Genomic DNA, 26,041 nt, shown 5'->3' with positions numbered 1-26,041 from the left:
GGTTGGAGAGATGGAGAAGAGAGCCACCCCTGTCCCAAGCAGCCACCTGTGTTTGTTAGCTCAGCGCAAGAGTATAGGTGTTACCCTGTGGTTAGTCTGTCCTCAAAGCGCCCTGGAACTTCAGTGGGAGGTGGCAGAAGTGGAGACTAGGCAAGGACTGTGCGGTAAGGCTGGTGCCTCAAGCTGGGCTGGGGGTGGGGGACGCAGGATGCAGATTTGGTGTCCGCAGCTCCAGCTTGACCCAGAGCGGCGTGGATATTCTGGGGCCCCCTGCCCAGAGCGGAAGCTGATGGGGGGCAAAGGCTGGGGTGGGAGTCAGGCCCGCAGGGTGCTTTGGTGGAAGACTGGGTGAGCATGCAGGGCCTCCAGCTTGCCATCAGGCACATGGTACCCTTTAACAAAACCCCCTTGCAAAGGAAACGAACCCCAGATCACATTATCCCAGGACCGGATCCTCCTGGAACCCTGTGTACCTCAAGACCATTCGATAGTTAGCCTCTGAGTGGAGTAGCCAGAAGTACCAGGTCTGCTGAGAGCGAGCCCGTGTGTTTATCCATGGCCGCCAGTTTTGTATGCTTTATGTCTGTGTTGGTTCTTACATAACTTCTAATCCGTTCAGGCTGTCTGCCCATCTCTGTTGTAAATTCCTGGAGATTAGTCCCCATGGTTTACCCATCGTCCTCTTCCTCTCCAGTGCCCTGCACATATCAGGCACTCCCACAAATGCTTAAGACTTAAAAATCTGCCAGGCCACCGCATTCCACACTCCTCACCCCCGCCTACATCATTCCAGTGACATTTTGTGAGCAGTTGAGAGAAAAAGGCCCGGTGTTTCCTTTGGCTGAAAGTAATTGGATTGCAAAATTGAGTTGTTACTTTGGAACTTGTCTGCAGCTGTTTGCATGTGGATATTGAAAGAGGGAGTGGTAGCTTTTATAATTGTTAGGGCAAAGAAGGATTCTGTTTCTAATCTGGGACGACCAGCTGACTCATGAAGTGCCCTGACCTCCTAGGTTTCCATCTTCCCCCTTAGGAGAATGGAAAACTGAGCTCCCAGGTTTACAGACAGCCCAGAGCTGACACTGAGGAACAAATGATTTTCCAAAAAGAAAATAATAGAAAGAATAAAAATCCAAGAAAAGGGGCACCTGGGTGGCACAGCGGTTAAGTGTCTGCCTTCGGCTCAGGGCGTGATCCTGGCGTTATGGGATCGAGCCCCACATCAGGCTCCTCCGCTATGAGCCTGCTTCTTCCTCTCTCACTCCCCCTGCTTGTGTTCCCTCTCTCGCTGGCTGTCTCTATCTCTGTCGAATAAATAAATAAAATCTTTTTTAAAAATTTAAAAAAAATCCAAGAAAAATCAGCAACTCGTTTAGATTTCCTTGTGACCAATTAAATAGCTATGAATTGCCCTTCCCCAAAGGAAACCTTTCCAACGGTTGATCTTATAAAGGTCCGTTTGAAGAGCATGGGTCCCTTTCCCCCTCCCGCCCCTAGGTGGCAGCAGGAAGCAGAGGAACCCACATGAAAGTAAAGCAGCTGTCCTCTCGTAGGGTCCTAGGACCGTGGTCAGCTTACACCTCTGCCCTACTGTTCCATCTGTTGTTATCCCTAAGTTTTTCTGAGCCAACTTAGGTACCCAGATACGGATTTAGAGAAGTACGGACTCAGCCAGGATTTATAGAGCCTTGTGCAGTCGGCTTTAACAGTAAAGAAATAGGAAAATCTAGAAGTGGGGATAAAAAAGGAATGGGAGCATTGGAATTGGGACACCAGATTGAGAAAATTGCCCTCCTTGTTTCTTTGCTTGTAGTGCATTTGTATCTAGAGGTGGTTTGCTGCTGAGAGCTGGTGCCCAAGGAGTCGCCTAGGGCAGGACCCCTGGTCAGAGCGCGGGCGCTCTCTGGCTCCTCCAGCCGCTGTGGTGGGTCGGTGTAGCCCTTCTCTGTAGCCAGAGGACAGCAGTACGGAGCTCTGGGTGCTACCGATGCCTCTGATAGCTATTGAAAGATGATAATGAAAGCTACTGTTTGGAACTCTGTAAGTGGCACAGTGTAGGTGCTTAGGGTCAGTGGGAGGGAGGGATGGAATGGGGGGTGGCGGAGGGTGAGGGACAAAAATGTCACAAAAGTAAGCCTGGAAAGGAGCAGCACCATGTTTAGAACTAAGTGTAGGCACCTCCGTTAAAGGAGAAGCCATGTCCTGGCAGTTGGAAACGAGGCTGGGGAAAGAGTGGAAAGATACCACCTTCTCTCCTCCCCACTCCCATTGTCGTATTCTTGTCATGAAACTCCGGCGCCTGGACTCCCAGCTCAGGGTGCTGCTGCTCACTGCTTGTGGAGGGCGTTTGTAGCCGTGTGTGTGTCGTGTGTGTGTGTGTGTGTGTGTGTGTGTCCGTGTGTGTCCCATGGCCTGGAAGGCCGGGAGCCCGTGAGTTCCACAGGAACCACCTCATTTGTCTTGATCTGCACACAGCACTGGCCCCCTGCACAAGGTGGACTGTTCGGAAGGTTAGCTGAACAAATCTTGCTGAGGAGATCGGGGGAAGCAAGAACAGCAGTGAGAGACACACTGGCTGTGTCCAGAGAAATGCTCTTGATAGGAAGTGGTGGGGTTTGTGGGGCTGGTGTCTGGGCACGGGGGATCGGAAGCTGCTGCGGCCGGCAGGGAGGAGGGTGGGCACGAATGGAGCAGCCCTGCCTGGAGAGAAGGGGTGGGGCCGAGCAACGGCTCCTTGGAAGGCTGTACAGGGCGTGAAAACTGGCCTGTGCCACACGACGGCGGCCTGGTGCTCGTGAGCCACCCCCACCAACGCCTGAGAAAGAGCCCCTAGCAGCCAGGGCTCCTTCCACGGGAAGCGATAGCAATCAGAGTTAAATCAGCTTAAACACAAGGAGAAATTTTTTGGTTCCCTGAAGTGAAAAGTCCAGGGTGATCTCCTGTACAGCCAGGACTTAGGTGGCGCCCTCGAGAACATGTATGTATCTTCTGGTTCTTTCTCATTGGCTCCATTCTTGGGCACACCCTCCGACTAGATGACCGTGGGCAGCATGGGGCTTGCGTCCTGCAGGAAGACAGGGCCGCAGAAGTGAGGGACCCACACCCTGACTGAAGTGGGCTCACTTTCCCGCAGTGCAGTTAGTGGTCGGGACTCAGGCCCAGCCGTAGGACCTGGGAGAGGGGAAGGGGGGGTAAGCTGGACAAGCGCAGTCAACAGGAGAGCACTGCGGGGACGTAGGCCCTGACTGACGTCAGCGCTAGACGTGGACAGGCCTCCTGCATGGCGCTGTGTCTTAAGTCCCTCTTGTCCGTGTCTTGCAGCATCTCCACGATACGGTGAAGAGGAACCTCGATAGCACCACCTCCCCTCAGAATGGCGAGCAGCAGAACGGCTACGGAGACCTCTTCCCTGGACACAAGAAGACCCGGCGAGAGGCCCCACTGGGAGTAGCCGTCACATCCAACGGCCTGCCCCCGGCCTCTCCCCTGGGGCAGCCTGACAAGCCTGGCCCCGAGGTGCTGCAGGCCAGCGGGAAGCACGCCCTGGGGCTGGACTCCATCAGTAAGAAGTGTCTGGTCGACTCCAGCCTCCACTTGAACGGGGGCAGCACCCCCGGCGAGCCGTTTCCCCTGAGCCTGACTAAAGAGCTGAAGCAGGAGCCCGTTGATGACCTGCCTTGCATGATCACGGGGGCCGGGGGCTCCATATCTCAGAGCAACCTCATGCCTGACCTCAACCTGAACGAGCAGGAGTGGAAGGAGCTCATCGAGGAGCTGAACAGGTCAGTGCCCGATGAAGACATGAAGGATCTGTTTAATGAGGACTTCGAGGAGAAGAAGGACCCAGAGTCGTCTGGGTCGGCCACACAGACCCCGTTGGCACAGGACATTAATATTAAGACAGAATTCTCTCCAGCCGCCTTTGAACAAGAACAGTTAGGCTCTCCACAAGTGAGGGCTGGGTCTGCAGGACAGACCTTTATGGGGCCTTCGGGTGGCCCCGTGAGCACAGAGTCACCCAGCCTGGGGGGCGCTCAGCCTCTGTTCCACGCCTCCGGTCAGCCGGGGGCCGACAATCCCAGTCCCAGCCTGATGCCGGCATCAGCCCAGGCCCAGAACGCACAGAGAGCCCTCTCCAGCGTGGTGCTGCCCGGCCCGGGCCCGGGAGGGGCGTCGGAGCTGTCCTCTGCCCACCAGCTGCAGCAGATCGCTGCCAAGCAGAAGCGCGAGCAGATGCTCCAGAACCCGCAGCAGGCCACCCCTGCGCCAGCCCCGGGCCAGATGTCCACGTGGCCGCAGACAGGCCCCTCCCACAGCCCCCTAACCGTCCCCTATCCCCTGGAGAAGCCTGCCAGCCCTCCCGGCTACAAGCAAGACTTCACCAACTCCAAACTGCTCATGATGCCCGGTGTGAGCAAGAGCTCCCCGCGGCCCGGGGGCCCCTACCTCCAGGCCAGCCACGTGAACCTGCCGAGTCACCCGCCGCCCAGTAACTTGAGCCAGAACGCCGTGACTAACCAGGCCTCAGTGCTGGACTACGGCAACACCAAACCCCTGTCCCATTACAAAGCCGACTGTGGGCAGGGCGGCCCCGCGGCCGGCCAGAGCAAGACCGCCCTCATGGCTTACCTTCCCCAGCAGCTGCCTCATATGAGCAATGAGCAGAACTCCTTGTTCATGATGAAACCAAAGCCAGGGAATATGCCCTTCCGATCACTGGTTCCACCCAGCCAGGTGAGCACACGGCCTCCCTCTCTGTCACCGTGCACCCCCGCGGTTACTCAGGCCCAGGGAGTTGGGGAACAGAGGGAGGGAGGAGTCTCTTGAGAGAGGAAATCAGTCAGGCAAACCGGAGTTGATTCCGAAAACAGAAATGGGATAAAATTCCCTGGTGTAACGTGGTTTAAAGTAGCCATACGTTTGAGGCATCGCTGGGCACCGAGGGGGAGGCGTGTCCTGCCTGCCGTACAGCGTGAACGAAGTCATGTGTGGCTGTCTTTGCAGGTAGAGGTCACATTTAATGTGCTTCTTAGAGGCTTTGCTTTTTTTAAAAAAAAAAAACTCCTTTCAGATCTCTGTGTGCAAAATACCTTAAGATTTAGTAAGGGGAGCGCGGACCCCCAGCCCTGTAAGCCCCGTGCTTGTTGAGCCATCACGCTCCAGCCTGGCAGCGCCACGTCGCTCTGTAGGGTGGAGGATGGTCAGGTGCCAGTTTTATCAGGATCGGTATTTGCATTTCTACTCACGGTCACATGTGTTCTAAGATGTCTCTTCCCTGGCAACCTTCCCATGGCGAGGGCTTCTCCCCTAGCTTCCTCCAAGACACAGGGGAGCACACCGGCTTTTCTCACTCGCGGTGTGTCCTGGACCATCTTCTGTGTCCGCGCACGGAGATCCCCGATACTTGTTAACAGCCGTGTGGCGGCAGTTGTGGAACGCAGGGGTGCCCTCGTGTCGGTGTACCTCGTCGTCTCCTGGTCTTCATGACTGTAGGTAAGCCTGCGGCTAGTACCTTGGCGGGCACCGTTGTGTATTTGCAAAATTGTAAAACTAAAAACCCAGTGTTGGTGATAATAATAATGGAAATCGATGCCCCTCTGCTGACGAGGGTGGGCACATGGGCACGGTGCTTGTGGGAAGTGATTTGGCATTCGATGTTCTTCTTTAGCCATACAAATGTTCATAAGCATCGACACGTTACACCCCTGCCAGAAATAATCCCTAAAAAATAGGAAAGTTATATACGAGATATTCATTGCATCATTATTTCTAATAGCCCCAAACTGGAAGCAGGTTAAGCATCTCTCATCAGGAGAGCACACGTGCAAGTGTCGGGACAGCCACCGATGCCGGCCACGAAACTCCACAGCCACTGGGAGCGCCCTTCAGAGCGGTGACGACTGCCAGTGCTTAGCGCCTCGCAAAGCACTCGGAGCCCACAGGCTTCTGGGGGCTCGGGGGTTGGGGTGAGGAAATTACCTCAGCGTCTGTCTGCTCGAAGTTTAGACTCTTGTAAGGATGGACCTCTTGTCAGGTTAGACCTGTAAGGACTGGAAAGAGCTCAAAAAGTTGAGGTTGTTTAAATGATCATTGCTTTTTACCTTTTTCCCATTTTGGGTTCAATCCCCCCCGCCCCCGTTTAAATGTAAGTCACGATGGGATAATACCGTGCAGCCCCTGACGTGACTCTCACTTTTAGCCCACGTATTGAGAGTATTTATTGACGTTTTCATTGATACTCAGTATCCTGTGAGCGTGAGTATCTGACGAAAGCCAAGCAGACTGGTCCCAGGAAAGTGCCATACGCGGATGGACACGTGGTGTGGTTTCCGGCAGTCGAGGGGCAGGCCCACCGCTGGGGACCCAGGGTTTGCACACTTGGACCATCGTGTCTCCATCCGTTGGAGCCCCTCAGAGCGTTCCTCCCCGGGGGCCCCTTCTGCACTCGCGCATTCCAGAAAGTGAGCGTTTAGAAGCTCCGGTTGCCGACTGCAGGCAACGCCTGCAGATACACAAGCTAAAGGGTAAGATCTCACCTTTGCCGCTGGTGAGCCGCAGGCAGCAGGGATCCCGTGCGGCTGGGGACACTGCTCCTGGCTGGGTGCTCGGGTGTTCGCTCCCTGGACATCCGGCCCGGGCCTGGAGGACGCGTGCACGGGGCTCCGTGGGGGCTTCAGGGAAGAACCTGCTCCGATCCCGGCTTATGGGCGTCACTGTGTTCCTCCTGACGTGAGACCCCCTTCTCTGTGCTCACAGGAGCAGACCCCGCCCAGCGTCCCCGTGGCTGCCCCGGCTGCCGGGGTGGGGAGCCAGCAGCCCGCTGCGTCCGTGGCCAGCACCCGCAGCAGCGCCCCCTATCTGAGCAGCCAGCAGCAGGCGGCGGTCATGAAGCAGCATCACTTGCTTTTGGACCAACAGAAACAGCGGGAGCAGCAGCAAAAGCATCTGCAGCAACAGCAGTTCCTGCAGAGGCAGCAGCACCTTCTGGCAGAACAGGTAACACGAGAGGTGAAGACGACCCCCGCCGCCCCACACGCACCCGCCTCCCACGTCACAACGTGGCTGTCAGCCCCGCTGCGTGTGTGCGTGTGTGTGTGCGTGCATGTGTGGCCCTTCGTTTGCATGTCCTTTGCCCTTTTTCAAGAAAAAATTTCTGAAGACTTATTTATTTTAGAGAGAGGGAGAGAATCTCCAGCAGACGCCCCTCAGTGGACTGAGCCACCCAGGCGCCCCTCCTTTGCCCCTTAAGCCCCTTCGTCAGCAGTGGCCTGTGTAGAGGCAGCTTTCCGTGTCACTCGGTGGGGATTCGTGGAGGCCGATCTGTGCCCAGCACTGTACTTGTTAGGGATGCGTTTCCACGTCCCTTGTCCGCAGCTACCAGAGCACGGAGCCCCCCAGTCTGCCGGTTCACTGTGGGGTCCAGCTTTGTTGTAAATGTAGTTTGTGCTGAGCCGGAAGATGACATAGGGACGTGCAAACGTCCCTGAGGCCCTTGAGTCCTAGAATCAGGCCACAAGCCCCCTCCACGTCCTGCAGTCCACCCGCGCGGCCCCCAGGTGTGGTGTGCGGGCGCCAAGGTTGCGGCAGTGCTCAGGGTTTCAGGTCCCATCTTTAAAGTCGTAAGAGAAGAACCAGCTACCCAGGAGACGAAGGTGACTGAGGAGGACTTTAAAGCCCACCCCCCTGCCTCAGTTCTGCCATTTTTAAAAATGACAGCTTTATTGGGAACTGAGAGTCATGTGACCTCTATCCACCCATTTGAAGTGTACAATCCGGTGGTTTTACGATAATCACACAGCAGTGCAGCCATCACCACAGTCGACTTCATCCGTTTTCAGCCCCTAAAAAGTCATCGCCCGTGTTGTGGCACGTGCGTGTTTCCCTCCTTCCCGTGGCTGAGCGGTGCTCTCTTTGGATGCACTCCGTTTGACTTACTTGGTCACCGGTTGGCGACACACAGATTGTTGCGCCTTCCTATGGACGGAGGTTTTCAGCTCTGTCAAGTGTACACGCGGGGGCGGAGTCACTGGGTCACATGGTAGCTCCTACATGGAGCCCTGTGCGGAGTCGCCAGACTGTTCTCCCCAGCGGCTGCGCTGTTTTACATCCCACAGCAGTGTGAGGGCGCCCAGTCTCGCCACAGCCTTCCCGTGCTTGCGTTTCTGGTTCTAGCTATCCTCGTGCATGAGCGGTGGTATGTCGCTGTGGCTCTGGTTCGCATTTCCCTGCTCTGCCCTCCCAGCGTTGCGGGGAGGAGCAAAGGGAGAGAGAATCTGAAGCAGGCTCCACGCCCAGCTCGGAGCCCAGTGCAGGGCTCCATCTCACGGTCCTGAGACCATGACCTGAGCTGAAACAAGAGTGGGTTGCTCAAATGCCTGAGCCAGCCAGGCGCCCCCCCCCCCAACGTTTCTTTAAACCCATAAACCACCTTTTTTTTTTTTTCTAATCATTGCTTCTTAGGTCTGCCCTGTCCTGTTTCATACAGTTGATTAAAAATCCCCCAAATGAAACCACAAGTATCATCTCCACAGGAACGCATCCCTGAGTAACAAACGGGGGTGTGCTTTTGTCTGATCTAACTCTGTTGTTTTTGTTTTATGTGGGTCTTGTTGTTTTGTTCTATTGTTCTTAACGTTTTCTAGGAGAAGCAGCAGTTTCAGCGCCACCTGACGCGCCCGCCTCCCCAGTACCAAGACCCAACCCAGAGCACCTTCCCCCAGCAGGTGGGACAGTTCACAGGTGAGGGGACGTCGGAGGTGGTGCAGGCGGGCGGGGACGGCAGGCCCGGGCCAGAGCGGTTGGTCTATCCCTCCCCTGCCGAGTTCTCACTGTCTGCGGGGCCTCCTGCTAGCAGCTGACTAGATCGACTTGCTTGTATAAACGTCAGCGTGCCTGTGCAGCCTGGCTCTCTGGGTCCCCTCGGGCCGGGGGACAGCAGACCACTTCGGCGGGTACTCCGGCGGCGGCGTCTTTTGAAGCAAAATCATTTCTGGCCGGACGATAGCTTATCAACAGGAAATGGCTTCTGTAATTCTTAAGAAAGTTCTTTTGTGTCTGCCGTTAGGTGCCTTCAGAAAGTGACCCTCTTATTTTCCAGATAAGGAGAGAGACTTGGTGTCGTTTGTGTGGCCTTTTGCTGCTTCCCTTTCTCCCTGTCAGCTCACTTTGGTGTCACGGGTGGCATCAGCAGTGGGCAGCTGGGCGCAGGGCGGGAAGCACTCTGAGGTCTCAGCTGCCATGTCGCCCATGTGCGAGGGAACCTGACTGCCTTGCTCAGGCCATCAGTCCAGGAATTCAGTGGGACCTCACACCCTCCCGCTCTCACCCCCACGGTGCCAACAGCTCGTGTGTCCCTCACCTAAGTAATTTGAGCAGCCCCTGCCCAGCCCCAGAACCACTGTCACAGTCCGCTTGCCCTATGGCTCTGCAGCCCTGCCCTTCACGAGGAGCCCCAGCTCCCCTGAGTCTGGCCACAACTGTCTGTCCAGTTGTATCTCCAGCCAGTGGGGACACCCTCCCGGACCCCAGCCACGGAGCTCCCCACACAGACCACCTCTTGTAACTCTGTGCCTTTCCACACTGTCTTCTCTGTCTAGAATACTCCGTTTCTCCCAACTGTTCAGTCACTAAAATTCGACCCTTTTAAAACCTAATGTCTTTGTCACCATTTCTCTGAAGCCCTCCCCAGATCCTCCCAGGCACTGAGCCTCTGGTCCCCTGCCCTGCCAGCTGTTGTCATCACCCTGTCACACCACATGGAGCCTTTGCCTCGCAGAGGCAGGCCCTGGGCCAGATCCGTCTCAGAGTCCCCGTGCTGGCATGGGGCCTCCGACAGAGCAGAAATGGGGTGGGCCTTTGACAGGTGAATCATTGAGTCTCCTGGCTTCCCCCACCTTGGGGTTTTGCCCCTTCCTCTGAGCCAGTCTTAAATTCCTCACTGCTCCAGACTGGCCTCCGTTCCACCCTGTGGGAAAGCTGCTCTCCTTTGGCCCCCAGGGCTGTCTTCTTCGAGGCTCCACTGACCTTAAGATACCTGGTGTTCTGATTCTGCCTCTCACGCCAGAAAATAGTGCCTGCTGCTGGGGTCTTAGAGCCTCTCCACAAAATGCCAGCCCGATTGACCGACTCTGCTCTGTCTTCTAGGGTCCTCTGCTGCTGTGCCTGGCATGAACAGCTTGGGCCCATCTAACTCCAGCTGTCCTCGAGGGTTCCCTCAGGCCGGGAATCTGATGCCAATGGGCCCCGGACACACTTCGGTTTCCTCTCTCCCCTCCAACTCAGGCCAGCAGGACCGGGGTGTGGCTCAGTTCACTGGCTCCCAGAGCCTGCCGCAGAGTGGTCTCTATGGCATGGCCTCCGGCATCACGCAGATCGTTGCCCAGCCTCCGCCACAGGCCACCAACGGACATGCCCACATCGCACGGCAGACCGGCGTGGGCCAGAACACCTCGGTCTCCGCTGCCTATGGGCAGAACTCTCTGGGCAGCTCTGGCCTCTCCCAACAGCACAACAAGGGGACCCTGAACTCTGGCTTAACCAAGCCACAGGTCCCGAGGGTGTCAGCCGCTATGGGAGGCCAGAACCCCTCGTGGCAACATCAGGGCCTGCCGAACTTGAGTGGCCAGACCCCAGGGAGCAACACCGTGAGCGCGTTCACGGCAGCCTCCAGTTTCCACATGCAGCAGGCCCACCTGAAAATGTCCAGCCCCCAGTTCTCCCAGGCAATGCCCAGCAGGCCCATGGCCCCCATGAGCTCGGCAGGTGCGGCGGGCTCCATGCTGCCCCCGGTGAGCGCGCAGCAGAGGACCAGTGCCCCCGCCCCAGCACCTCCCCAGGGAGCCCCACAGCCAGGCTTGCCGGGCCTGAACCCCGGCGGGCCTGAGCTGGGGGCCTTCAGCCAGAGCCCGGCACCACCAATGGGGGGCCGGGCGGGACTGCACTGCTCTCAGGCCTACCCCGTGCGGACCGCGGGCCAGGAGCTGCCCTTTGCCTACAGCGGGCAGCCAGGTGGCAGCGGGCTGGCCAGCATGGCCGGAGATGCCGACCTGATCGACTCCCTGCTGAAGAACAGGACTTCGGAAGAGTGGATGAATGATTTGGACGACCTTTTAGGGCCTCAGTAACTGGAGGGTTTGCAGTGTTCTCAGTGTTCATACAGCCTGTATTTTTGTTCTCAGATTCAAGAAAGAGCAACTACTTTGGACCAAAAGCCCGTGGCCCGGGGAACCGGGTGGGGGTGGGGGGTGGGCTGGAGCCCCAGGGCTGAGGTGGGCCCTGGTCAGGGTCTGCAGGGCCCCCCCGGCTCCCAGCCAGCAGTGGCGGTCCGTCGGGCTGGTCCCAGCCCCTCTGCTGGCATCCATTGCCTGGTGTCGGGACAGCAGGACAGGGTTCTACAGGTGGTTTTCTATCCAAATGACCAAAAAAACCCAACAGTAAGAACAGTGAAACCCCACGATGTCAGGCTTACCAAACCTGTGCCATCGTGTTGACTTAATCCAAGACTTCTCCACTTGCCCCAGTGCTGGGGACAGGTTTCGTTGCAACTTCATATAGCAGAACTATTTGCAATTTGTAGCATAGAAAAGATTTTTTTTTTTTTTTTAAGATTTGAAGACCGATTAGGATAGGTGGTGGTTTAAACCGATTGAGTGGCACTGGGGACCTAGGGTTTCCCTGTGGTCAGGAGCCTTTCTTATTCCTGCTCTTTGTCCGCTTTCAGGGGAAAGGGAGGGTCCCTGGGCAATGGTTTCCGCCTGCGCAGCCTGTGACTGCATGTGCCAGAAAGAAACAGGGTGCCGCGAGGTAGCAGAGCTGGGGACACAGATGTGGCCTCTGCAGCCTCTCCTGCTGCTCCTGCGGTGCCGTGTCCCCCAGGTTGGCACTCAGGACGGCCAGCCCCCAGGCAGCTCCCGGGCCACGTGCCGGAATGGAATGTTTGGGGTTCCTGTGTCCTCTCGTCTCTCCCCACCTTCTGCAGTTTCTCTGAAAACTGGGATTTAATGTGTCAGGAAGGTGATCCTAGCTGAGCTGTGCACAGAGGTCTTCACCCCATCTCCAGTTCCTGTGACCTTTCTGCCTCCCCTTCTTTGTCTCTCCAGCCCAAATGGAAAACTTCTTGAAGGCAACAGTGTACTAGACAGGTGGGGAAAGAGTCACTAAAATTCCTTAGGAAGCCCCAGTGTTGTAGGCGGGAGGGCTTCTCCCCAGAAAGCAACGGTGCAAGGGGGGAGGGAGGGAAAGCAGCGAGCGCGTGGTGGCCCGGGGGCCTGCGGGCAGGGCCGGAGGAGAGAATCCCACTTGGTTTTTACCACTTCGGCCACTCTCCCACGTCAGATGACTTGCACTTTTTAAAGAGAATGGCTTTATAACACTAACACATCCTTCTCCAAATGGGAGTGGATTTCTCTCTGAAGGTCTGTGGACTTGACTAAGCTAAGAGTCCACAAAACAGGATTACGTGTGGGCTGCTTCTGGCCAAACAGATGGACAGAGCACTGGGGTTAGAACGAAAGCAAAATGGTCAGTGCAGAGTGAGACCCTTTTAAACAGAGTGTCGGCGAGCAGCTAGGACACTGAGAAGAGTGGCTTCCATGAGAGTGGTCTCAGGAGAAACCGAAACCCCATTTTTATTTCCCTGGAGTCTCGACGTGGATGGTTCAAGGAGTGTCCTATGTAAAGAGCTGAGCCAGGGATGGTATCCACATGGGCAGCCTGAGTGGCTTTGAGGGGACGAAGGGTTGTGCACACAGGGATAATTATTCTGCACCAGCAGTGCCTTTCAAGGGGGTACTTGGACCCTCAGAGCCTCTTCTCTAATAGCCATTTGCCACCTCGGGTGGTGTCTGCGCCATTTCCCCTTTGAACGCCCTCCCCGCCCCCCACCCCCACCCCCAGATGCTGAACTGTGCTTTCACAGAAGGGAATGAATCATAAAGCCAGTGAAGACTCCACCCTCTGCGGGAGTTCCCCTATCCGAAGGGCTAGAGGGTGACTTCAGCGGGTTTCCTACCAAAAATAGCGGGCTAGGGGCTGGCGATGGGTCCTGTTCCTCTCCTGGTCTCCCTCTGGCTGCTCACGTCTGTCCCCTCGTGGGGAGGGCCGCCCCTGCCTTAGTCCTCGGGCCGCCGGACAGACAGCAGGCTTCCCGCTGCAGTGTCGGAGCAATAAAATGTGATGCTTGGGGTCCCCCCAGGGAGCTGCCCATGGCTTTATTTATGAATCTGGTTTTTGGGGAGTCGGGAGGAGACGCCTCCGCTTCAGTGCAAATCCCCTCTTCCAGGAGCCATGACTCAAAAGAAGGGTGCTCGGACTTTGTTATACACATTTGCTTTGTGTAAATAAATGTTTACAATTTTATATTAAAGAGGAAATAAGCGTTAGAGTTTCTGACTGTATATTTTTTACTTTTATAGATTTTAAAACTATGATCCTTTATATATGTGTTTTGGGGGAGCTATGATAAGTTTTATGGCAAACGGTTGATATTGTTAACTTTTTATTGTCATCAAAGTACATAAAAATCCTATTAATCCCCTTATTCTTCTACCGCCCTTAACTCTGGTATACACCAAAAAGAAATCTTTACTCTCCTTCTTTTATCATTATAAAATAATAAAAGTATTTTGCTAGTATGGAAACCGCCTGTGACTTGGACCTCACGTGGCTGCGCCGGCAGGCTGGGCGGGGGACGGGCGCATGACTTCCTGGGTCGCTGATGTCCATCTGCGTGCAGCTGCTTGCTCGCTGCGCGGTGGAGGGTGCGGGGACTTCGGTCTGGTCCCTTCTATTACGCGAGGCCGAGGCCGGCTCAGAGGGTGGAACTCAGGGTCACCAGGAGCCTGTCCCCTCTCTGGGGCCCACCCTGTCCTTGTGTCTAACGGGAGGAAGTTGGACCAGGGAACTCAGGGATCCTTAGCAGTTGAGATGTTTTCCTTGTAGCCTGAGACTTACCCTCTGAGCAGGCCCCCAAGGTCCTATTTAGAAGTCCTCCTTTTTTTTTTTTTTTTTTTGTAAGAACGTATGTTCTGGTGCTCCCACCCACGCACTGTTGTCACTGTCACACTGGGGGGGGGGGTCGTCCCACGATGGACCCACCCTTCCCCTTGTGTCTTCCTAGCACCTGCCCCTCTTCCCTCTTGGTGGTGGTAACTCGCCGGCCGAATGGCTGCTGTAAGCTGGGCCGCAGATGCTAGCCAGTGCCTACAGGCCTTTCCGTGAAGGTTGGGAAAGATCATCTTTGGACCCTCGACCAGAGTGGAAACCAGCACGGCGAGGACAGAACTCACCCACCCGCCTTCGTATCTGCGTCCTGGAGTGCAGTCTCTGGGGGGAGTGAGCTGCGTGACTGGCAGGACATGTGCTGCTGCAAAAACCTAATGACCCCGGGGCGGGAGAGGGCGGTCCAGTGTGTTTCCTGCTCCAGGCCGCAGGTCCCCACCGGCCCGCGGGCATGGAAGCAGCAGGAGCCTCAGGGCAGCAGTCCGGTGACTAGCAGCTCGTCGCCTGTGCAGAAGGCTCCACGTGTCCCTGTCCCTGGAAAGCAAAGCTTTTCAAGATTGCGGAAGGAAAAGCTGGAATTCTATACCTAAGTCACGGAGGATGTAACCCCGCGAGACTCGGCCAAGGTGAGTGCTTGCTGAGCTTCCTTTGGATCTCTCCCCCGCCCCCACCCCGACATCGTCACCGTCTCTCATCTTGAACGTCAAGGTTTCAGATGGGTTCTGTGCTTTCTTAAGTACCCAGCTGCTTCTGCGCACTGTGGGACAGAGCCCAACCGCGCACTGTCGTCTTCAAGGTCAAGAGCCTCAGATATCCCATCACCGGGTCATGTTACTCTCAGTGATGGAGAATCGGCGGAGGGGGTCTAGACCGTGAGCAGTAAAAAAATTTTTTTTAAGGGGCCCCTGGGTGGCACAGCGGTTAAGCGTCTGCCTTCGGCTCAGGGCATGATCCCTGTGTTATGGGATCGAGCCCCACATCAGGCTCCTCTGCTATGAGCCTGCTTCTTCCTCTCCCACTCCCCCTGCTTGTGTTCCCTCTCTCGCTGGCTGTCTCTATCTCTGTCGAATAAATAAATAAAATCTTAAAAAAAAAAATTTTTTTTATAACCCACCAAAATCCCACCTGTTATATCTGCCCTCCCATGCCATTTCTTCTTTTCAATATTTGCTTGTGGAGTAAAAGATACTTTGCTGAAATTCTGCGTGCTAGGGTGGACGCACTTCTCTATCTGTGATGGGCAAATAGGCCCACCAGCCAAATACACTCCCCAAAGGGACCCCGAGGACATCCCTCTACCAGAAAGAGGGCACCCTGAGGGACACCACATCATTGAGAAGCCAGGTGGCCGTTCCTCGGAGGCCCAGACTGACAGTAGAAGGTGTAACAGAACCGGCTCCCCGATAGCCACAGGATCGAGAGGATCCCAAAGCAATAGGGCCTGGTGGGATTGTGGGCCTTTCAGAGGCCACGTGGGAGGACCCGACCCACAGAGAGCTAGGGAGCTGTTAGTGGATCATGGTGGGGCCGGGGGCAAAGAGCCGGCCATCTGATGGGTTGGCTTCCTTTCTACGAGCGGGAGGACTCAACAGTGGATCATTGATGGGATGGCTGACCGAAGCTGCCCCAGGACACGACACATTACCCAGTTTCCAGACAGGAGGCGCTTCTCAGACTCAGAACCCCTTGAGCAAAGGAGAGGCCGGACCCCAGGAGGGCGGTGAGTGCTTCTCCTGGTCTTTCCGGAGGGGCCTATCGCCAGGCACTCAGAGAACCGCACATAACCAGGGAAGAGGAATACCTCATTGCTTTAGGACTGCATTTGGACACACGGTCTGAGCTGACGTTGACCCTGAGGATGTCGTGTCCTCATGACGCAGGGGAATAACAGGGGCTACACAGTACACGGAGTCCTGCCCGGGCCCAGCTCACAGTGGGACGGCGGCGTCCACAGCCCGGCCCAGTCATCTCCCCGGCCCTGATCTTCAATCAGAGCGGACACCCTTGCTTGTTGTAGAAACCTCCCATCGGCCAAGTGGAAACCTCCAAAACCAAGAGAGTCCATGAAAAGCCATGTTGCCTTCCAGAGGTAAAGGTGGAGATCGGTGCCGCCTTGAAAGCCTTATAGGATACTCGGTTGGGTGGGGGTGGGGGGTCCCCCTCACAGATGCCCATGTCACCCCCAGTCTGGTTTTCACAAAAGGCAGATCACCCCTGGCAGTTGCAAACTCAACCGAGTCCAAACCCGCAGCTGCAGGGGGCGTCAGTGAGCCTCTGCCCTCGCACCCCCACGCCGCGGTGGAAAAGGGGGCTTATGAAAGGACTAGCTATGGTTAGGGGGGTGGCGTGGGAGCGTCTCTGCAGGATCCCGGCAGCATGGCTCTGACTCACCCAAGAGCTCGAACCCCGTCACTGCTCAGTGTCCGCCCTGCCAGCGACAGAGACCAATGCCCAGCCTCTGAGTCAGCCCACATCTCGAGACCAACTGGCCACTTGGGTTCCCGGCATCCCTCCCACGCTGGGAAAGTGTGGTGATTCATCTTTTTTTTTTTCTTTTTTTCTTTTCTGGCTCTTTGTTTGGCTAGAACTTCAGATTTACCCAAAAAAAGTTGTGAAAAGAGTACAAAGATCTCAAAAATGTGCTAAGTTGTAACAGACACAAAAGACCACGTGTCACAGGAATGAATCCCTTTATGTGACATGTCCAGAAAAGGCAAACCAATAAAGACAGAAGACAGATCCGGGCGGCCTGGGGCTGGGGCTCACTGGGCCGATGAAATTGCTCTTAACACCAGATCGTGGTGATCCTTTGCACGGCCGGGCAAATTTACTAAAAGTCATTGCATTGGACGTTTAAGATGGGTGACTTTTATGGTATGTAACTTCTTTTTTTTTTTTTTAAGATTTTATTTATTTATGTGACAGAGAGACAGCCAGTGAGAGAGGGAACACAGCAGGGGGAGTGGGAGAGGAAGAAGCAGGCTCACAGCGGAGGAGCCCGATGTGGGACTCTATCCCAGCACGCCGGGATCACGCCCTGAGCCGAAGGCAGACGCTTTAACGACTACGCTACCCAGGCGCCCCTATGCATTGCTAGTGCTGGGTGACCAGGGGCTCGGCCCCTCCCGAGAGATGGGTTCGGGGTGGGGGGGCCCTCCAGGTAAAGCTGACGTGCTGGCTGAGGGCAATCGGACTTACTGTATGAAGAGGACCCGTGTAGCGCAAGGTGCGGACTCTAGGCGGCGCATGTAACTTCTATACCCCAGCAGAGTTGTCTTTCACAGTGCTTAGATATGTTCCCCCAGCTTCTCCGTCCGTTAGAGCAACAATATAATTATGTTTTAAGAAATTTAAAAGATTTTATTTATTTATTGGAGAGAGAGAGAGAGAGAGCACAGGGGAGGAGAGAGAAGCAGGCTCTCTACTGAGCAAGGAGCCCGATGCGGGACTCGAACCCAGGACTCTGAGGTCATGACTTGAGTCAGTATAATTATTAAATTATGCCTAACAGTATAATTACTAAAAATAGGAAATTAAGGGCACCTGGCTGGCTCAGTCGGTTAAGCGTCTGACTCTTGATCTCAGCTCAGGTCTTGATCTCAGGGACAGGAGTTCAAGCCCCACACTGGGCTCCACGCTGGGTGTGGAGCCTACTTAAATAAAATCAAATCAAAATCAAAAATAGGAACTTAGCATTGAGACAAAGACTGTCAACTAATCGACAGTTCTTCAGATGTCAAGAGCTGTCCTGTGATGCCCTTTATCCCGCCTGGGATCCCATCCCGGGTCACACCGCCCCTGAGCTATCCAGCCTCCTTCCTCTCCCCGACCTGTGCCGGTTCCTCAGTCTTTGTCCTCGGGGTCCTTGGCAGGAGCCGTTGCCATGTCCCGGAATGGATGCAGAGCCCAGCTGTGGCTCTGGCTGTCCTGCCAGCATGTCTGACCTGTCAGTACAGAGCCCATCCTCTGTCACCTTGGGTGGAGTGTCTCCACCTGTGCTCCCGGGGAATGTGAGCAGAGTCCAAGGTGCCATCCCCTCCGGACTCCCAGAGGCTGCCGACCAGGAGAGCATGGAAGGACTGCCCAAAGGGACAGGTCAGGGGCCAGCTTAGTGATAAGACCTTGCATCCTCTAGGAAGGGGTATGCACCCCAGATCAGTGACCGGGACATGGGGTTCCGGCAGGTAGGAGACATGGAGGGGGAACAGGGAGCGGAGGTAGAGGTGACCTTGCTTGCCAGTTGCTCTGGAGACCCCCCTCCCAGACCTTTTGCTTCCCGTCCTGCAACTTCCGGCTGTGTGCGTCCAGGGACCCCGGCTCCCGAAGGGACGTCTCCACCAGAAGACGCAGCAGGAGTCCTGTTAGGCTTTAAGCTACAGCTGCCCCCTGGGCCTTGGAGCTCCTTGTGCCAAGACACCTGGCAGGAGAAGTGGACCCTGACCATCAGGGGAGGAGGATGGGGTTCCACACTGGGGAGCGAGAATGCATTCCACCCCGCTGACTCCCTGGTGCGCCTCTTGGTACAATTTGGTGGCCAGGGGACGGGCGGCCACCATGCATTGCTAGTGCTGGGTGACCAGGGGCTCGGCCCCTCCCGAGAGATGGGTTCGGGGTGGGGGGGCCCTCCAGGTAAAGCTGACGTGCTGGCTGAGGGCAATCGGACTTACTGTATGAAGAGGACCCGTGTAGCGCAAGGTGCGGACTCTAGGCGGCGCTGTGGCGCACCCCCAGGGCTGCCCGCGGGGGGCCGAGGGATTCTCCCGGGAATCTGCTGGGTCCGGGGCTGTGCGGCTCCACCTGACATCTCCTACTCCCCTTCACAGGGCCGCCCGCCTTCAATGCCTGGTCGCGTGGGGGGGGGGGGTGCCGAGGCCCGACCCGCCTCCCCAGTTCTGGACCACCCCGAGGGCCGGCCCCGCTGCAGGGCCCCCTCGGCGGGGCGGCGGGCTGGGGCTCCGCTGCGCCAGGTCACAGCTCAGCGGGCCGCCCTGCCCTGCTCGCCTCCCTCACCTCTCCTACAAGCATGCACGTTCCGGGACGCAATCCCCAAATCCGGGACCCAATCCCCACATGCTCTGTTTCTGCTCAATGCAAACAGGAGGTTTTACGTTATAAGTGTTAAGTTCATCAGCATTTCTTTTTTTTTTTTTTTTTAAGATTTTATTTATTTATTCGACAGAGATAGAGACAGCCAGCGAGAGAGGGAACACAAGCAGGGGGAGTGGGAGAGGAAGAAGCAGGCTCATAGCAGAGGAGCCTGATGTGGGGCTCGATCCCATAATGCCGGGATCACGCCCTGAGCCGAAGGCAGACGCCCAACCGCTGTGCCACCCAGGCGCCCCAAGTTCATCAGCATTTCAAAGGCTCTTTTTTCTGGCCCCCAAACTGGGGGGCCCGCCCGCCTGCAGTCTCTTGGCAAAGCCTGCGGGAATGAAAAAGGGTCCTTTCCCACCCCCGTGGCCTACCACACCGCACGGGGCTTCTGGAAAACTCAGTGCTGCGTACTGATTTTAAGCTCTTCTAAAACTGTCAAGTAAAGGGGGCACTTGGCTGGCTCAATGGGCAGAGCATGCAACTCTCGATCTTGGGGTCCTGCGTTCAGGTCCCACTTCGGGTGTAGACAGTACTTAAAAAATAAGTAAATACACAGGCAGAGAATTTCAGTGAATATCACCAGAAAGTCTCATTGGCCATGATATTTAAAATCAGTACCTATATAATATTCTTAGCAGAGAACAGTGTCGGAACTCAGGTTCTGCGGCTCGCTGCTGAAAAATCAATATTCCAGAGACATATGATGGTGGGAAAGGAAAGGCTTTATTCAGGAAGCCGGCAACCTGGGAAGCCGGTGGACTAATGTCTTAAAGACCATTTTTCTCCCGCCCAAGGGAAGCCAGAGGGTTTTTAAGGGGAAAGCACAGGAAAAGGGGATGGGGGGCGGGCGCAGGAGAAGCAGGTGCTCAGGAAGTCAGTCCTAGGTTAGTCCTAAGCGACATGACCCTGAACAGACTTGCTGGCATCACCCGTGGCTGTTTTCCAATGTGGTCAGGCCTTGTCTTCTAGGAAAGTCTGGCCCTTCACTCCCCAAGGCCATGGTCTGCAAACCTCAAGGAAAGTTAAGTTAGTTCTGCTCCAGACCAAGGGACTTAGGTCAGCAAGCAAGGAGCCCATAATCCTTCAGGCCAGTTAGAACGCTGGTTCAATATCATTCCATAAACATAGTGGGTTTTTATATTTTTCTATTTAAATCAAGTGAATGTATTAGTTATTCAGAAAGTTAAATTTTATAAAATTATTATGTTAAAAAAAAAACAAACAAACAACCATGGGTGCCTGGCTGGCTCAGTCAGAAGAGTGTGCTACTCTTGATCTTGGGGTGGTGAGTTCGAGCCCCATGCTGGGTGTAGAGATTACATACATACATAAATAAATAAATAAATAAATAAATAAATAAATAAATAAATAAATAAACAAACAACGGGAAAAATATACAGCCCAGGTCTTCACTGAAGTTTCATCTGTAATTGCAAAATATAGGCTCACCCTAAATGGGCATAGAGCAGGATTAATAAACCACAGTCCGCCCAGGGGCTGCCCGAGGCAGTAAGAAAGGATGAGGAAGATCTCGGTGAACTCGCACCGCACGCTGTCCCGGGTATTTCCTTCAGCAAAGACAGTGAGGTGCAGAAGAGCATTTCTAGTGTGTTTCCTTTTAGGTAAGAAAGAAGAAGAAATAAAGCTTTCATGGATCTGCTCATTTGTGCAAAAAGCAACATAAGGAAGATAAATCAGGACCTGAAGGGGTGAGTTACCCCACCTGTGGGTGACGATGGAGGGGAAGGACGCAGGGGGCGGGGGGCGAGCAGAGACACTCCCGGGGCAGACAGTTGGAACCATGCGAAGCTTTTACCTTCTCAAAAAATGAAATGAAATCAAAAGGTTGAGAAAGAGGGCGCCTGGGTGGCTCAGTTGGTTGAGTGTCTGCCTTCGGCTCAGGTCATGATCCCAGGGTCCTGGGATTGAGCCCCGCATTGGAATCCCTGCTCAGTAGGAAGCCTGCTTCTCCCTCTGCCTCCGCCCCTCCCCCCCCACTCATGCTCTCTTTCAAAGAAATAAATAAAATCTTTTTAAAAATAAAGGATGAGAGTGGGGTGCCTGGGTGGCGCAGTTGTTAAGCGTCTGCCTTTGGCTCAGGGCGTGATCCCGGCGTTCTGGGATCGAGCCCCGTATCAGGCTCCTCTGCTGGGAGCCTGCTTCTTCCTCTCCCACTCCCCCTGCTTATGTTCCCGCTCTCGCTGGCTGTCTCTCTGTCACATAAATAAATAAAATAAAAAAAAAAAAGAAAAAAGAAAAAGAAAATAAGGCAACGCTCCATGGCAGGTGGGGCCATGTCCCCCACCAGTGAGAGGGGAGTGCCCACCGGCCAATCGTGGACAGCATGAACATCCCAATAAATTATAACAAAGAAGTATAACCCATTGAGTAAAATACGAATTTATTTTTAATTTAAGAATTCATGAATTCACAATGATTCAAAGAAGTAAGTAAGTGGACGAGACGGGAACACTCTTTTTCACCGATAAATGCAGTGGCCTTAGGCTTAGGCCTTGGGCTGCCAGAACTTGGCAAAATTTGGGCAAAGTCCCTTAGGGCAAAGGGTTTGGACAGTCGGTGTGCTGAGAATTCTTGCAGATCTCACTTTACAGTAGAGAAACCAGCAGACCCCATGTTAACAGCAGAGTCCAAACATTTCCAGGAACCTGGCTCACTTGGTAGAGCGTGCGACTCTTGGTCTCGGGGGTGTAGAGGTTACTGAAAATAAAGTCTTCAGGGAAAAAAAACCCCAAACCTATCTTCAGGAACAGGACAGACTGACATTGCATATCTTCCTGACAGTTCCTGGAGAGGAGCACGGCGCCTTTCCCCTGACTCTCCTCAAAGCGCATGATCGATTGTCATCAGCGGAAACCTCAGATAAACCCCAATCAGTGGATTTCTGCAAAATAACTGGCCTGTGCTCACGAAAGACAAAGATCTGTGAACTGATGAACTCTTCCAGACGAAAGGAGACTGCACGCCCTTGACAGTGAAATAGAACGCCGAATCCTGGAGTTTCTTTTGCCACGAGGACAGGCAACATCTCGTGAAAGTCTGTTTATTTGATAATGATATTGTCTTTCTTTATTTTAATTTTATTTTTTTATTTTTTTTAAAAGATTTATTTATTTATTTGAGAGAGAGATAGAGGTAGTCAGAGAGAGCACAAGCAGGGGGAGAGGCAGAGGGAGAAGCAGGCTCCCTGCTGAGCAAGGAGCCCATGTAGGGCTTGATCCCAGGACCCTGAGATCATGACCTGAGCTGAAGGCAGATGCTTGACTGACTGAGCCACTCAGGCGCCCCGATTATATCTCAATTGAAAAAAAAAAAAAGACAATAGGGGCACCTGGGTGGTTCAGTCGGTTAAGAGTCCAACTCTTGGTTTTGGCTCAGGTCATGATCCTGGGATCATGGGATCCTGGCCTCACATCAAGCCCCACGTTGGGCTCTGTGCTCTGCATGGAGTCTGCTTGTCCCTCTCCATACCCCTCTGCTTCTCCTTGCACACACACTCTCTCAAATGGATAAATAAAATCTTTTTAAAAATTGAGATATAATTGACATAGAACATGATTATTAGTTTCATGTATATAGCATAATGATTCGATATGAAAACGGTATTGTCTTACTGTTGATTATCTGGTTTTGCTCATTGTAATGGAGCTAAGAGAATATTGAGTGAATACACATGGACGTATTGATGAGCAAAGGGACATCTTGTCTGCAAATTACCCTCAAATGACTCCGAAAGATCAGTGTGTGTGTGTGTGTGTGTGTGCGCGTGTGTGTGTGTAAAGAGAGAGAGAGAACAGCCAGATACATCAAATATAGGAAAATGACAGAAGCCTAAGGGAAGAGTATACTGTAATTCTTTGTATTCTTCTTCCAAATGTTCTGAAATTATGTTTAAAAGAGTTTTCAGGGGAAAATGCAACCTCAGCCTGACACCACTAGCAAACCAATTCCCAGTGGATTAAAGACGTACGCGTACAAGGCAAAGGTATCAGTCAACTGGGTTAAACTTCTTTTTTACTTTTAAGATTTTGTTTATTTGACAGAGAGAGATCACAAGCAGGGGGAGCTGCAGGCAGAGGGAGAGGGAGAAGTAGATTCCCTGACGAGCAAGGAGTCCAATGCAGGACTCGATCCCAGGACCCTGGGATCATGACCTGAGCTGAAGGCAGACGCTTAACCGACTGAGCCACCCAGGTGCCCCCCCTGGATAAACTTCTTACAGTAAAATTAAGAGCTTCTGGGCATTGAAAGCCACTGTAAGGACTCCGAAGACACCAGCCTCTGGTCAAAGGGAGCCCCTCCCTGGGCCAGTTTTGGCAGGTGGCTGAAGGAGAGGTGCTGGGGCCACGGTTTCAGGTGACCCAGGCACTTCCGTGTGCCCAGGACCCCACTCAGCCAATACCAAGCATCTTGTCTGATGGTCCTCTGTTGTGACTTGTTGGGTCCCCTAGAACCAGCTGAGGTGACAGGCTTCTCTGGCCACTTTCTCACTCGGTGCCCAGTGTCCTGTGGCCCCATGGTCAAGTTCTGTCTCATTTTCGGAATGATGTACATTTCCTGGCGGGGAAGGCCTAGCCTCGCTCCGGGGCCCTCGGGTGTGCGCCAGACTCCTGCTGGGGCTCGACAGAAACGCAGGACATCTCTTTCTCTATCATGGATGCTTCTAGCCCCAGGGGATCTGCTGGGCCTGGGGGACCAAGCAGGAGGGTGCTTGCTCTGCAGTCGCTGCTGCAAAGCCTCTCCCTTGCCCTAGGTCCTGTTCACAGTCGGCAGCCTTCTGTGTCATCCAGTAAATGTGTCACAGTAGGGTCCCCAAGTGCAGAATAGGCTGCACCCCAAACCCAAAGAGACCTACCAAGTCTCTGTTCCTTTTCTCATGGCAGGAGGTGCAAAGTGCAATAACCTGTATTTACTTCTGAGGGGATGTCTGACAGGTCACTGAAAGGACGAGTCCCTGACCCCCCAGAGTGTGCGTCTCACCAAGGCCACCCTCGTACTCGGCGTTTCCTGCTCCTCCGATCAATCACACGACGTCGGCCGTATATTGGACCAAGGTGGTTTGGGGGGAAATGCCCAGAGCATCGAGGTCCCTCCAAACTATGTTGGGATAATTCAAGTAATCCTGGGGCGACACGACCCTTGTAATGCTGTCCATCCCCGCAAAGGCAAACTGCTTCCGATTCTCCTTCCGCATGGGAATGGAAATGAATGCAGCCGCCGCGTGTCAGCTCCTGGAGCCTGTTCACGCGCTCTGACAACTACATCCCATCTGACAGCTGCTGCCGAAGGGCCAGCCAGTGAATAAGCTGGGGATGTGCTGCTCATATTCCGACCCCTTGCGCTCAGTAGAAGCCATGCTGGATTCCGGCCAATGCGTGCAGGGCAAAACCAGCAAGGGGGAGAAGGCACATGGGCTGAAGACTAGGGAAGCAGACACAAGCTTCTGGAGTCACACAGGACATGCTTCATTCCTCCAGCAATAAGAGGTGACAACACGTGTGAGTTGTGGCCAGCTGGGAAAGTTCATCAGAGACTCAGCGTGTTTTCACTGGGTTTTTACTGGGGGGCTGGTCGTGTAGGCACCATCTGTCTAGCACAAACCACAATTCCAGACTCCCCAAAGGAGAGCAGATGCTCCCCATAAAGCCAGACAGGTTAGGCACGGTTGAGCCATTCTTACAGGTTAATGGTGGGAAACCTCCCAAAATAAAAGTTAGCAGATGTCAGCCAAGGGCCAACCCTGCAAGGACAGCTGTGACAGCCGCGTAGCGCAAACTCTGTTTTGCACAATGCCAACCTCCCAGTATGACCGGCCAATGATACATCTAGGAACCAGGGAAATGACCCAGGGCTCTCAAGCCTGGCTCATTCACTGTGAAATGGAACTTGGCTAGGACTCTTTTTAGGGAGGCCCAGAACTCACTTGGGTTTGTTACCTGACTCCCCATGGCCGCTGTGGTCTGGGATGGGTGATAAGAGATGCCATGATAGAACGGGGTGCCTGTGGAACAAATGGAGATACTAAGAGGCAGAAACAACAGAGCACAGCACACACCTGTCAGAAGCCAGGTGTCAGTGACTACCATGACGGCTGGCACCATCAGGATGGAAGGGTCTAGGGGCGCCTGGGTGGCTCTGTCAGTTGGGTGTCTGCCTTCGGCTCAGGTCATGATCTCAGGGTCCCAGGATGGAGCCCCATGTCGGGCTCCCTGCTCAGCGAGGCGTCTGCCTCTCCCTCTGCCTCTCACTCTCTCTCAAATAAATAAATAAAATCTCTTTTAAAAGAAGAATGGCAGGGTCTAGAGCGATGGCTCACAGAAAGTGGGGTACCTAGTGATGAGAAAAACAGGCAGCTGATGAGGGTACACTGCTTAACAGATATAACCAAAGGAGATCGAGAACCGATAAGCAGCTAAGTCCGCCGAGCCGGTGGAAACTCATGATCCCTTGCCTGTTTCCAAACCCAAATCAGTCCTCAGATCCAGAACCCACTGACCGAAGCAGAGACCTTGTGAAAACCTTGCGACACTATGGCCAGCGCCCCCTGCCCAATCCTCCCCTAATGGGATCTGTCCTGTGTATGCAGGTCACTGTCTGCTCGCTATCAGTTCAGTGGTTTCCAGGGGGAGGGAGCGGAAGGGCAGCCAGGCCAGCTGGGCATTCATGGCTGTGTTTCTTTGAGCTCCCACGTCACGCCGAGCCTGGGGGCCAGGCAGAGCACAGGCTTCTCCTCGCAGGCCCTTCTGGAAGGGTGCGGAGATAGAAAACCCAACAAGGAAAACGGAGAGGGACAAGGGCAGCCAGGGAAGGGGCTCGAGAGTCCTGGCAGGTGCCTAAGGGGCCTCAGTGCCCGAAGGGCATCAGGCTGAGGAAGACCAAGGTCAGAGCCATGAATCAGTGAGGGACTCTGCTGGTGGAGTGTGGGCTGTGG

General features: G+C 54.5%; 1 protein-coding gene and 1 long non-coding RNA gene across 2 annotated transcripts in view; both read left to right on the top strand.

Annotated features, from left to right (window-relative positions):
* MAML1 (mastermind like transcriptional coactivator 1) overlaps positions 1-13,637 on the top strand; it is a 41,402-nt gene extending 27,765 nt beyond the window's left edge. The window contains exons 2-5 of the mRNA XM_026507718.4: positions 3,322-4,734; positions 6,757-6,996; positions 8,643-8,739; positions 10,144-13,637. Of these exons, the coding sequence (XP_026363503.1) occupies positions 3,322-4,734; positions 6,757-6,996; positions 8,643-8,739; positions 10,144-11,123 (2,730 nt within the window). The 3' untranslated portion in view covers positions 11,124-13,637. The remainder of the gene's footprint in view (positions 1-3,321; positions 4,735-6,756; positions 6,997-8,642; positions 8,740-10,143) is intronic.
* A 3,058-nt stretch (positions 13,638-16,695) lies between these two features.
* LOC130542783 (uncharacterized) lies at positions 16,696-25,233 on the top strand. The gene is made up of 3 exons (XR_008957586.1): positions 16,696-16,872; positions 20,715-20,801; positions 21,895-25,233. It is a non-coding gene; the product is annotated as an uncharacterized LOC130542783 (long non-coding RNA).
* Positions 25,234-26,041: the final 808 nt, after the last annotated feature.

Source organism: Ursus arctos, unplaced genomic scaffold, assembly GCF_023065955.2.
Source record: "Ursus arctos isolate Adak ecotype North America unplaced genomic scaffold, UrsArc2.0 scaffold_5, whole genome shotgun sequence".
Classification (NCBI taxonomy): Eukaryota; Metazoa; Chordata; class Mammalia; order Carnivora; family Ursidae; genus Ursus; species Ursus arctos.
Note: the sequence above shows the minus strand (reverse complement) of the source record. Positions and strands in the feature narration are given on the sequence as shown.